Source organism: Porcisia hertigi, chromosome 22 (genome assembly GCF_017918235.1).
Source record: "Porcisia hertigi strain C119 chromosome 22, whole genome shotgun sequence".
Taxonomy (NCBI): Eukaryota; Euglenozoa; class Kinetoplastea; order Trypanosomatida; family Trypanosomatidae; genus Porcisia; species Porcisia hertigi.
The window spans coordinates 370075-383010 of record NC_090581.1 but is presented as its reverse complement, the minus strand read 5'-3'; the positions used below and the strand labels follow the sequence as shown (position 1 = coordinate 383010).

Genomic DNA, 12936 nt, shown 5'->3' with positions numbered 1-12936 from the left:
AACTGGTGGCAGTAGCTATGTTGATGTGTTGCGGCGCGGAGAAATAGAATCAGTGGCGCTGAAGCCACAGCCCAACCTCGCCCACAGCTGTTGCGTGTGCAAGGTCGAGGGAAGCGTAGGAAAGGGCGTCGAACGGTGGTGGCGTATGGAACTTCGCCTCTCTCAGAGCGCGTGAGTGTCTTTTTTTTTTTCTGAGGGGGTGGGGGGGGGGAGGAGGAGAGAGGGGGCAGGGAAGAAGGTGATCTACGAGGAGGCAGAGATGAGTGTGTCCTAATGCTATTTTCTGAACCCGTGATAAGGTGTACGGCCTCTACAAATATATAAATATGTATATATTTGCCAGGAGAATTTCAAAAGAAAAAAGGTTGGGAGAGGGGAACACCACCACCACCACCACCACCAGAAAAAAAAAAAAGATGGAAGCAACGCACGGTTCGGTGAGCTGCAGTCAATGTGGCCACAAATGTGAGTGAATGGGGGAGTCCGTCCGCATTGCGGACCAAAGAGTAGAGAGTGTTGAGAAGAAAATGAGTACAAACATATTCGCAGAACCGGTGGAAAAAGGAGGGGAAGGGAAGGGAAGGAGAAAACGACTAGGCGGATATGCATCACCCGGTCCACGGCTCGCAGGGCACGCAGATACTTTTTTTCTGTCTTGGTCAGAAGGCGGGAAGGGGGGGGTCATTTTTTTTTCCCGTGGGGGCACACGTAGACACACATCTACACACACACATACACACAGACATGTATACGAACATATATATATATATATATCGCCCTCCCTGGCGTGGTGTGGGGACAGCGGACTGGCCTTCAGAGAAGTTCCTGTCACACATTCACCAAGCGCGAATATTAGCATTGCACCTCTGCCCCTCCGCAAGGCTTTCGACGGGGGTAGGGAGGAGTAGGAGGAGGGAGGGGTTGAAAGAATATTTCCTTTGTTTTCAATGCAACGTCCCCAGCGATGCTGGGCGGGCGCGACGAAAAAGAAAATAGTAAAAACCAAAAATAAATGAAATCAACTTGATTAGCCAAAAGTTCCGAGCCCGGTCCCAGAGGCATACATCGTTGCCTAGATGATCACGACTCTTCTATGATTCGGGGAGAAGGGGGGGGAGGGCACACTCAACGACAGATCGGACAGTTCAGGTGGACCAGCTAGCCGCGTGGTGAAAAAAAAAAAGAGGCGAGGCGATGCTGAAAACTCGTTGTTGTCCAATGCAAGCCGTTGAAGTACGCATAGTGCCTCCCCCCCCTCCCCTCCCCTCCTCCCCCCCCCATCCCCCCACCAATCCTGCTCTGCCACGAGGGACACAAAAAAAAGATAAGCAGGGCGACGGTACCACCCGTGGGGCAGTGGTGCACGCCTCTAGAAGCTGACCTCAATGCCAAACCTCGCTTGCTCGCCACGTGCTTTGTGCACCCCCAGCGTGGCCGTCACTGTCTCATAGAAGAGCGACGTCATGCCCGCCGCTAGTCTCCCAGCGTTGTTGTACCCCAGCTTGAGCAAACTTGGCATACGGGGCATCCACGGCGTGACATCGAGCACTGCCGCCGTCTCCAGGTCGACCTCGCCATTGTGCAGGATCGATGCGGCGCTCACGCGCAACTGGTCGCGGTTAAAGCCGACGTTGACACCAATCAACGTGGGGAGCCGGCGCCAGTCGTACGAGGCTGCAATGCGGGAGCCGTTTGCGCTGGCGCCATCCCCACTCCCACTATTGTCCAGATGTGAGGCAGACAGGTTCGATCCGTCACGGCGCACAAGGGTGTGGCTGGAGAGCGTCTGCACCAATAAGAGGCTTACCGAGATTGATGGGATAGCGACGTAAAGAGGAACTGCTGCAGCGCTGGCGGAAGGGGCGGCGTCGCCTGAGCCAATGGTGACGTGGGCGTTGCTGGTATTGTGTCGTGGATACAGAAGGGAGGGCACATAAGCTTCAAAGTGCTCCCGGCTCGCGGTAGGCCCCGGTGAATCGGCTGGGAAAGTTGGGGCATCCGATAGGGTTGCTGCGGGGGCCGTCGCAACCCACTCCACACCAGGGAACGGCAACGTCACAGAAGATGCACGGTTGTTCTGAAGTGAAATACCGACGAGTGTGTCGCCAAGCGCGAGAGGAAGCTGCATGCCGCACGTTAGTGCCCACGGCGCTGCGGGTAGCACGACCACCGGTTTGCCGCCAAGCGTCCGTCTCACCACTCTCGATCCATCGGGGGTGCTGCCTCCAAACGGCATGCAAACCGCGGCGTCGAGTGTGTATTGAGAGCGGTGCTTCGTGTCATCCCCAGCGCCTTTAGTGGCAGCCAGGAGGTCATCGTCGGAGAGAGAGGTGGAGTTCATGGTCGACGTGGGGGCTGACAGAGTATGATTTATTCGCAGTGCAGTAGGCCCTGCCCGGACCCCGATGCTCTGTCGGCTAAGGGACCAGTTCGGTAGGGAGATGTCAACTTCTAGTTGCCCCCACGGTCCCGGTGAACGAGTCGCGGGTGTGTGAGAGGGAGCAGCCTTGCTCACAGGCATCGTGAGGGGTCGAGTGAAATCGATAAAGCGCAGGTAAGACGGCGCTGGCTTCTCCACAGGGAGCATGGGCGGTACCGCCGGTGTTGCAGAGTCTGCGCCTGCAACTCCCTGAGCCACACTGTTTGCACTGTCCTCCCCAAAGGCTCCGCTGACCGACTCCATCGCGGGGGAGGCGGCGAAGGGTTTGCCTACACCAGCGGTGGAACTCTCTTCATCTGAGGACCTGCCCGTTCGTTGCGATAACGATGGCCACATTGGCATGTCTAAACGTACGGCTGCGTCCATCTGCATGTTGCCTGCTGTGGAGAACGCCATCGAGCCGGCGCGAGGGTCGCTCATCTGCACGGTGAAGTCGCCGTTGTCCTCTACGATAACAGCCGATGAGGATGGCATGTGCGACGCAGGTCCAATGGGGGTACCAAGAGCGGCAGCGGCTGCTGCTGCCTCCTTGCTATCGCTACTTGGATTGCACCATCCTATTCGCTTGCCAGGGGTCGGCGTCTGACGAGAGATGACAATGCGCTGCTGATCAGCACCGGCGTAAGGGGCAAAGTCCGCAAACGCGTTGTTGATGCATTCCTCTATGTGCAGCCCGCGGAAGCCGCTCTGCCAGTATTCCTGAAGGGATGGCATGACCCTCCCCCTTTTTTTTTTTTGGTGGGGGGGGGGCCGCCTGCGCCTGAGGAGCTTTGCGCTGAGCAACTCCGAGGTTGACCAGACACTCCCACGTTCTCGGTCTTTCTTGCTCTCGCTCTTTGTTTCTTTATGGAACGATAAATGCGTGTACGGTAAGTCGAGGAGAAACGGGGAAAAAAAACGGTGGTCGTTATATGAAGAGCGCAGCGTCTATGCTTGTTCACCAAAGATAAAGAGACTAGGGGTAGTCGGGGAGGAGGGAGGTCTCGATGTTGCCCTGATACCCAGGCGCACACCGCTGCGATTTCAGGTGAGTAGGGAGCCCTACAAATCCCCTCCTCCTTCTTTACTTTTTTAAAAATGTTGTTGACTTTTCCTACCCACCCCTCCTCCTGTTTCCGTCTCCCTGTGGGTTTATCCGTAACCCCCTTATAAAATATGCCTCCACGGCGTGCGTGTGGGGTGTGTGGGGGGTATGGGTGGTGTGTGTGTGTGTGTGTGGAGGGAGGGGGGGGAGGGGGCTGAGCGCAGGAAAATACTGCTGATAATGACGGTTTGTAGATGTGTGTGCGTGTGTGTGTGAAGGGAGGAAAAAGTGAAATGGGGACGGGTCAGCCGAGGTGATGAGTGTGAGCACCGAGAGAATTGTAGAGGTGCATACACCCGCAGCAATGACATGAGAGAGGTTTTTAAAAAAAAAAACGCTAGGCGCTCGAATGCATGGGCTTGCATTTCGCGTAATCGCCAAAGCGGGCGACACTGCCCGTTGAGAAAACATAAGCCTGTGTGCACGGAAAGCCAGAATATCAGCGCCACGGACAGTGCCACACGACACACCGCTACAGCGACCTAGATTCACCCTGATCGCCACCGTTTTGACACGTTCTCACGAACGTTTGTGGATCTCCCCCCCCCCCCCCCCGCCTCTGTGTGGAGGTATGTAAACACGTTTGTGTATGTGTGCGCTTGTATCAGCCCCCTTTTTTTATATATATGGCGTCAAGAGAAGCAGCACGTTTGCTGCATGCTCTTTGATGAAGTGAATATGTAGATGTGATGGTAACGATTACAAACACGGGGATCGGCACCTCCTTTCTTTTCTTCCCCACTGACTCCCCCCCCCCCCCCCCCCTTGCTGTCTCTGTGCCTGTCCGTCTGTAGGTGTGGGCTATGGACGTCCCGTGGGAATGCGCGCTAGCGTAAGTAACACTAAAGGGGGGGGTGGGGGGCATGTGGCACGCTTCCCCTCCCTCTACACCTCCTCCTCCCTCCCCCTTCCCCCCCCCCGCGCGGGCCCACCTCAAAACGTTGTCTGGTGCGCTCTATTATGAGCCCCAGGTGGACGTCTGGCCCGGCGTCATATTCTCCATACTGTAGCTGCTCAAGGTCGTGCGCGGTGAGAAACGGGTCAAACGCTGTTCAGGGTTCGTCTGTGATGCAAAGCGATCTACGGCAGTCGATGTTTGCTCCTGATCGGACTGCCGCAGCTTCTCGGAGTCGGCGGCCTGGAGTGAGGCGGCGTAGCCGGCCTCGGCTGTTTCGATCATCTCGCGCTTCGCCTTATTGAATGCATACGCATAGGTTCGACCGTACTTGCCACCAAACTCAAGGCCGTGGATGCCGCAGAACAGCATTGCCTGAGCCTGCTTCTCGAAGGCACCCAGCTTCACCATCGACAGCGTGCTGTGTCGCATCTGCGCCACCTGTATGGCCTCCATGGCCGCCCTCAACGCATCCTCGACCGTGACATCCGCCGCGCTGATCGGTGCACCGTAATGCAGAGATGTAATGGCACCGGTTCCGTCCACCGTGCACTCTGCCCGCACCTGAGCGCCGGTGCTGGATGCAGCGGCCTTGAGAACAGGGGATGGAGGCGTCAGGTTGTACTCCAGGTGACTCGAGCTATGGGAAGGCAGAACTGAACACAGTTCGGTTCCATAGCGTGCGACGGCGGGGTACGCGCTGAACGAGAAGGAGGTTGCGCTTGCGTTGTCTGTCCGTATATCCGAGACCTCTAGCATAGGATCGGGCATCCACCAATCGCGCTCCTCCTCCATGGCGCGCTGCAGTACACGACGTCGCACCGCTGCCCACTCCTGCTCAGTCGCACCGGGGTGATAAAAGGACCAGTGTAGGCGGCACAGTGGTTCAATGCTACGCTGGGCATCAGTGATGCCGTGCTCACTTTGACTGCGGTGGTGCTTCGTGCTTCGCAGCACGGCTGCCAGCTCCGCCATCGAGACATTGCCGCTCTTGTCCAACGACTGCCCCATGGCAAACTCAGCACTGAGGGAGACTTGCAGACCGGCCTCTCGAAGAAACGCACAGAACGGCATCAAGTCGCTGCCTGCCATGTCGCCCTCGAGCAGCGGCTCTGCAGTTGTGCTGGCGGTGTGCTGGCGCTGTGTGTACTGCATGTAGAGCTGTGGAAGCGCGTCGAGAACGGTGAAGGGGGCGGAAACCCCATCGCTCATGAGCGTCGGGTGATCCGTTGGGTTCAACTCACGGTCCACAGCACGCACCATCACGCGGTACTCCCCGTTCGGCAAGCGCCGGCCCGCTGCGTCGACATAAGGGAGGAACACCTCCACCGATTGCGTCTCCGAGAGCGGCACGTTATCGTCCAGCATTACAGCAAAGCTCCACTCCTCGCCGCTCTCGTCCAACGCCTGCGGCGTCGACGCGGCGTCGCTCGACGACGGAAGCGGCTTTTCCGCCTCCTCGCGGGTGAGCTTCGCGTAGAGGCGTGTCGCGTACGCAGACACCTCTTCGAGGACCGGCGTCTCGGCGATGAGCGCCTGGACATCGGCTGCTTCCTTCTGGGCCTCTTCACGCACCCGTTGACGTTCTTCAGCGGTGCGTCGCCGCCACAGTGAAATCTCGAGCCGCCCCGCCTGCCGCAGCTGATCACGCTGCGCTGCCTGCTCGGCCGTGAGGGTGCCGCAGGTGAGGCGCCTCAGTCGGAGCTTGTCCAGCGCTGGAGACGTCCAGTCGTATGAGACTGTCTGCCGCGAACCCAGCGGCCAAACCTTGATGGCGTCTCCGGCCACCTTTGCCATTGGTGCTTTTTCATCTCGCAATATGGAAAAGAAATCGGCACCTCCATCGAGGAGCTCTGGGGCCGGTGCTGTCACCTGTACGGACTTGACGGGGTTCAGCAGGCGTTGGGCGATTGCCTTACGCGCGCTGCACTGTGCCCGACGACGCACACCGAACGGGGCGGCTGCTTGTTGTACTACACGGCCCATGACCCCCTCCGCCTTGGCAAGGTGGGCAGCGCTGAGCAGCAGCGGCTGCTGCGCCGCGTGTGCCATATCAACACCGTAGCGTGAGCAGTGCTGCGCCAGAGAGCGGCGGAAGGTGTACGGCGAGGCGTAGTCCAGCTGGCTACTCAGGGGCTTCGTGGCGTAGTACATCTGGGCCGTAGCTGCCACCTCCTGCGTCGAGGCGGCGTAGTGAAACAGCAATTGCCGGCTCGCCGTGTGGGTGTGCTGCACGAGTGAGGAAGCACCAAACTTTACGTAGTGCATGCGACACCACACTCTGTTAAAGTGCGGCTTCAGCACCGCAGCGCGCAGGTCAAGGCGTGCCTTGGCAACGCTTTCCTCTAATCCTGCAAGAACATCGGGGAGCGGGGTTTCGCTGTAGAGCCGACGGCGCGCAGCGACCGCAACACGCGCGAGGGACTCGGACTCGAGAACATGCACGGTCTCCAGTGCTTCTCTGCGTTCTGTGTGCATCCAAAAGTCCTGAAGGGAGAAACCGTAAGACGTACCCCCTGCACTGCCTTTACTGCTGAGAGGTCGATGGAGAATTGCCTCGATCTTCGCGTGCTCGGTAGCCCACTCAGTGGTGGTGTCGAGGAGGTCCTCGGGGTCGTAGACGCTCTCGTCTATTCGGCGCTGCTCCTTCTCCACCTCGTTTGCCGCCCAGGATTCCTCCGCCGCCGCCGCAGCAGCAGCCGCGTTGCCGCCTGTCCAAGTACTTGGAACGACGCCTGCTTGAACCAGTCGCGCGTGACGCTCCAGCAGGATCGCATGAACCTCCTTGTAGGCGTCGGCAACGTCAGACAGCAGCTTCGTCTGCGCAGCAGCATCGACAATGTAGGGGCGCAACTTCTCCTGGAAAAATGCGTGTGCAGCACTGCAGGCCGGTAGATAGCGCTCCGCCCACTTCCTCCTCGCCTCGGTGCTCTCGTACACCCAGATGGACGGGACAGGGAGTGGAATGCGGGTGATGGTCTGCTGCTGGAAGGCCTCAAAAAAGGGCACAAAGGTGTCCGGATGTGCCGCGCCGCCCCAGAGCAGCTTCTCGATCTGCAGGTAGTTCGTTACCTTCGTCTTGAGATGACGCTCGCTGAGGTACGCGAGCTCGCGGAAGAACGTGTCGGCGTCCCACTTGGTGTTCGGATTATCGGCTTCGTCAAGGAAAAGGTTGGCCAGTGATGAGGAGGCACCGCTGTTGTCGCTCGCCCCGCGGCCGCCGCCGTTGGCGCCAAGAACGCCCACGTACTGCTTTGATGTGCGGCGCGACTGGCGCATACGTCGCACGTACTTGGCCTCGAAGTACGCTGACCACAGCTCAGCGCTCTCTTTCACGTGCTCAGGTGTACCAGTGACCATGTTCGACCCCATGTAGTCCTCCACATAGGCGAAGGGCGATGTCGAGGACGGCACCGCGTCCCCCTCCGCTCTGTCGGCGGGTGGTGGTAGAGCAGCGGTGTGGACGACCGGATCATTGCCGAAGCGCAGCCAGAGCTCTATGGCACGTGAAAGCGATGGCACAGGGATGTGCTGAGCCCACAGGATGCGACATTCGTCCGTGTTGCGGAGGGTGCCGAGGTGATCGGTGGCCGGGTCAGGGGTGTAGATGGGTGTGTAGCGGCGAGTGACTGTGTTGAGAGTTGTGTGGACACAGGGAACTGCCGCAGACGTGGCCACGACACCGCATGGTCTGCAGCGATACATTCCGGCACACAGGGTCGGGAGGGGGGGGGGGGAGGGAGCCACAGGAGCGTCGGGAGGCCTGAACGAATAATTCACTGGCGAAGAAGAAAAAAAAACGGTGGTGAAAGGAAAGGGGAGGCGGGAAGCGCTGCTGAGGTTATTTCGGAAAAAAAAAGACGGCCGTAGAGCGACCCCCCCAAAAGCCAACACGCTCTACCTATGCGCTGTGGTTTCATGGCGTTAGCAAGAGATGACGTTGACCACGTACATCAGTGCATATATATATATATATATAATGTGTGTGTGTGTATATGCACACATTTTTGGGCGGGGGCGATGGAAGGAGGAGGAGAAAAGGTGTGAGGAAACACAGACACGTACGGAAAGAGACACACACACACAACATGCGCTCTATTCTTCGACTTGTTCGCTCTTAATGGAGAGATTTTGTTATTGTTTTTTTAATTGTGCGAAGAGAGGCTGCGATGGGATCTACACGTATGGTATGCAGCGACTAGCTACAAGCTCCTACGCACTTGGCAGATCAAACTTCTTCCACTCCCCCCCTCCCCTCCACGCACTGCTCACCATTATCTGGAACTCACAAAGCCGGGATGGGGCCGGTGTGTGTGTGTGTGGGGGGGGGGGGGGAGTGGAGCAGCATAGCCGCACAGAATTGTGCGATACGCTTCGAAGCTTCTCGTATAATGTTGTGTTGAGTTAGGGGGCCCGACAGCCGTCGCTGGGCACCTTCCAAAGTGCGTCCCGGGGACCGCTCAACACACACCTCACGTCAAAAACAAATAGTAAAACAAAAGAGGGCGGCACACAACGTTACGACAAAAACAGAGGGAAACATCGACGAGCCATAATAAGGGGGAGACTTGCAGATCCCGTATTTCCTTTTTTTTTGAGGGGGAGGGGGGGTGAGGAGCCAAAGTGTCTACAGTGGCGGGGGAGGGAAAAAGGAAGGAGGCATAGGAACAGCGATCAAATGTATAGCTGCGACGCATCAGCCCCCCCTCCCTCCCCTCCCTATCCCCCATCCTGCCGCCCTCCTCGGCCCCCGGCTCTCTCTTCCTATCCCCCTCTCTCAACGGAAACAGTTTCAGGTTATCTCCAACAACAACAAAAAAACAACAACGCTCACCTACCCGAGACTCCACAGACGTCCAACTCGCTCCCCCACGCGGCGAAGAGGAGGTCACCGGTATCGTTAGCCAGCAGGCGAGTGCAAGCACCTTTATCATAAAACAAATCTTCAGGCTCGAGCGTGTCAAGACTGACGGTCACTATACCACGACTCGTGGCGATGGCAGCGCGATTGTCTTGTATGAGGGTCGCGTCCACAATAGGGTATGCGAATTGATGCCGCTTGTGAGGCGTTGCCATGTTCCGGAGGTCCCACACCACCATGGCACCGTTGACGTCGGTCGTGATGATGCTGTAGCCAGCCGTGTGGAGCGATGAGATGGTGGTTTCATTGTGAAGAGCCTTTTTGCAGAGCGCGGTGTTCACGACAGGAGTGTCCTCCCGTGAGCGTGGGTCCCACATCTTCACGGCAGCATCGCGACCACCAGAGAGAAGAACGTAGCTGCTCTCTTCAAGTACCGTGAGGGCGGTGATGTAGTTGTCGTGCGCCTTCGGGATCTGACGCATGGCGACGCCGTTCACAACGTCGACAAAGCTGAGTCGGTGAGGGGCACTTGCGTTGCCGCTCAAGATACCTGACCCTGATCCACCACCAGAGATAGATGTGGCGGCGGCAGCAGCAGCGCTGACAGCGCTTTCACCCACGGCAACGATGGAATTGCGAAACGCTGTGATGGCGGTCAGAGCGATACCGGGTGGGCGCATAACAATCTCACCCTTGGTCCACCGAAGCGAGTTCTCGTTGCATGTGATGACGATGATGGCGCCGGCGTTTCCTGTGCCGGCAGCCGCCCCCGTCAGCAGCCCTGTCGCGTCCCCTGCAGCACCGGCGCCATCCATTACGCTGTCGATTGCTGTCGTGGCGATCGCGGGAGCAGGGGTGGAGCCTGGTCGAGTAGGCGGCTGTTCAGAGTACTTCGAGTACGGCTTGCGCGACTTGAGTGGCATTCCGGCAATAGCAAGGTACTGCCCATCCAGGCGCTGGCCAGCCATTGCTATCGGCACGCAGTCCATCGGCAATGGCACGACACCTCGTTGGCGAACGCTGATGTGCTGGAGGCCCAGTGCATTCTTGACCGAAGGCTGACGAGACGACATTGGTGGTCCCCAAAGAGTGACAACGCCCCTCATGTCGCCGGTCACCACTTCATCACGGATGGGGAAGTACTCCATGCACGTCACAGGGCTAAAAGGAATATTTACTTGAGGGTTCTCCATCGGCACTGAGCCGCATATCGACGGCGGTGTGTTACGCCACCAACGTGTCACCAGCGTCACTTCTATTTCAAGTGCAGGGTCCGTCGTGCACACCTCAGCGAGGCGCCGCGCAAGACGCGGCCGGGCGTCTAAGGCGGTGCGAAGCTCAGAGGCGCTTTGCAATTTATGGAAGCCGTGTATAAGGATGCGGAGCCCGATGTGGATGAGCTCCTCGTTCTGCAGGCACAGCTCGACGGTATCCAGAATTCCCTTGATGCTCACCCAGCCTACAATGAGCATCTTGAGAAGCACTGAGACGTACCTCTCCGCGTTATGCGGCGCGCGGCGGTGCGCGACAAGCATCTTCAATATAATGCGCAGCACGAGATGACACAGCGTCTTCTTCTCGGAAACCCCAAAGAGCGAGGCCACACTCCAGATATTGTAATAAATGATAGCACCGGCCAAGCCCTCCAGCATCATACTCAGATCGTTGTCTATCAGCTGCGACATCTTCGCTTTGAGGGCAACCGCTGCACGGTGAGGGCTGCCGCAGTCGAGGATGAAGCCGTACCACTCCTTTGCTTCCCTCTCGAGACAATCTTCCTGTGGATAAGCATAGGAGTCTAGACTCTTGAGGGCCATCAGAACTTGCGCCAAGCAGTCGGACGTGCAGTCCTCCCTTGACTGCTCTTCAAAACCAAAGGCACCATCGTCGTCTGCATCAGCGCGTTCCTGCGTTGACGACAGCGTGAGCTGGATTTCGATCCTAGAATGTGGATTGATAGCAGGCAGCCGTGCCGGCTCCGAGGAAACTCCAATGGCGGCCGCAGCAGCACCCCCAACGTTTTCTACAGGGCTCACCATCGGGTCGACGTCCATCATCGATGACAGCACAGCTGAGGCAGATGTTGTAAAGGCTTTGAACGTCGGTGACATTAAGGTAGTTGCTGACAAAGCAGTGGTTGGTTCGGGTGTTGCTGTCGCTACCGCTGCCGAAGGCGGCGTGTGAGTTGTGACCGAAGGAGCGCCAAGCAGTGGTGCTGTGGCGGCTGTGGCGGCGATGCCCGCAGACACACCACCTCCTGTGACGGTAGCCATGCCTGCAGGGTTGCTGGCGGCACGCGATGGTGCGGGCGGCGGCGGCGGCGCACCGGTGGTTTCTGCTAGCAAGGCGGCGGCGGAACGTGGCGCCGGGACGGCAGGACCACTGCTAGGCATTCCCACGCCACCGGTGCCTGTTGGGCCGCAAGCGTTCATCATGGCCACTGATGCCGCGTGCTGTTGTTGCTGAGACTGCGGAGTTGGAATCGGATACGGCAGCATGCTACCCCCAACACCCCTGCCGATGACCGCTGCGGATGGAACACTCGGCGACCGCGTCGCCAATGACGGGGGGAGCATTCCGTCTATGAGCCCGTTGCTACTTGCACTAGCCACGTGGTGCTGGTGCTGGTGGTGCGCATGTTGGTGAGAGACCGTAGATACACCGGCACCACGCGTGACTGGCGCCGTAGAGAAAGGTAAGTAATTGTTGCTCATACTGGAGGGAGAGGGAGAGGGAGAGGGGAGGGGGGGGGGAAGAGTAAAGACCTCCCAAAAAATTTTTTCTTTTTATCCCCCTCTTTTTCTTCGCGGTGAACGAAGTCCTGCCGGGCCGTGTCGACTCCCGTTATGGGACACGGTCACGCTTACTTGATATATGCCCCTTCAAAGTTCCCCCTTTTTCCTTCTTCACACACGCGTCTGTGTGTGTGTGTGTGTGTGTGTGTGTGTGTGTATGGATAGGATGTGTGCTACACAATGGCAAATCGATGCCCCTTCCTACCCCTTCTCTGAGCACTGCGCATGCAAGTGGCAGCAGCAAGAACAACCCAGAAAAAACGTTCTGGTTCTCAGCAAATGTGGGTGAACTTTTAAAAATATGAACGTGTTGAGTCTTGATAGAGGGGTGGCGCGCAGCGGGGGGGGGGGGCGAGAGAGAGAGGAGAGAGAGAGAGAGAGAGGAATCGAGTGGATGCGTTAAAGCGAGGCGACAATCCGGAGAGAGGGCCCTGGAAGAAAGGGAACGCGGTGAGTTCCACAGCAGCAAGGGGCACTTGCAACACGCAACCCGAGATGATGTTCCCGCCTCACTGTGCAACCGTCACCGTCAAGTTTTTTTAGTTTCGTTTTTTAAACTTGCGCGGCGCTGGAAGGACCACCTTTGAGTGAGACACCGCCCAGTCAAAATGCTCCCGTGTGTACATGTCTGCGCTGGCCCCCCCCCCCCTCCCCCCCCCCCGCTCCGAAACGAAAATAATGGGGGAAAAAGAATAAAAAGGTGTGCGAGGGGCCGCGGGGGGGCGGAGTGGGGCCGCGGCGGCGGTCAGAGAGAAGTGTGGACCCTCCCACGTGATGGGGGGGGGGGGGGGAGCAAAAGACATAGAGTGGAATATAGAGTTCATTTTCTCCCCTGATGTCGCCAAGCCTACGCGCATCCCT

The 12936-nt window shown here is 58.1% G+C and overlaps 3 protein-coding genes across 3 annotated transcripts; all 3 read right to left on the bottom strand.

Moving 5' to 3' along the window:
* Positions 1-1369: 1369 nt before the first annotated feature.
* Positions 1370-3154, bottom strand: JKF63_04421 (uncharacterized protein; the record flags this gene model as incomplete). The annotated part of the gene is made up of 1 exon (XM_067900406.1): positions 1370-3154. One exon carries the CDS (start codon positions 3152-3154, stop codon positions 1370-1372), a length of 1785 nt encoding a protein of 594 aa, XP_067757235.1.
* Positions 3155-4482: 1328 nt separating this feature from the next.
* Positions 4483-8124, bottom strand: JKF63_04420 (uncharacterized protein; the record flags this gene model as incomplete). Its single annotated transcript, XM_067900405.1, has 1 exon — positions 4483-8124. One exon carries the CDS (start codon positions 8122-8124, stop codon positions 4483-4485), a length of 3642 nt encoding a protein of 1213 aa, XP_067757234.1.
* Positions 8125-9249: 1125 nt separating this feature from the next.
* On the bottom strand, positions 9250-11994 carry JKF63_04419 (uncharacterized protein; the record flags this gene model as incomplete). Its single annotated transcript, XM_067900404.1, has 1 exon — positions 9250-11994. One exon carries the CDS (start codon positions 11992-11994, stop codon positions 9250-9252), a length of 2745 nt encoding a protein of 914 aa, XP_067757233.1.
* Between the last annotated feature and the right edge of the window lie 942 nt (positions 11995-12936).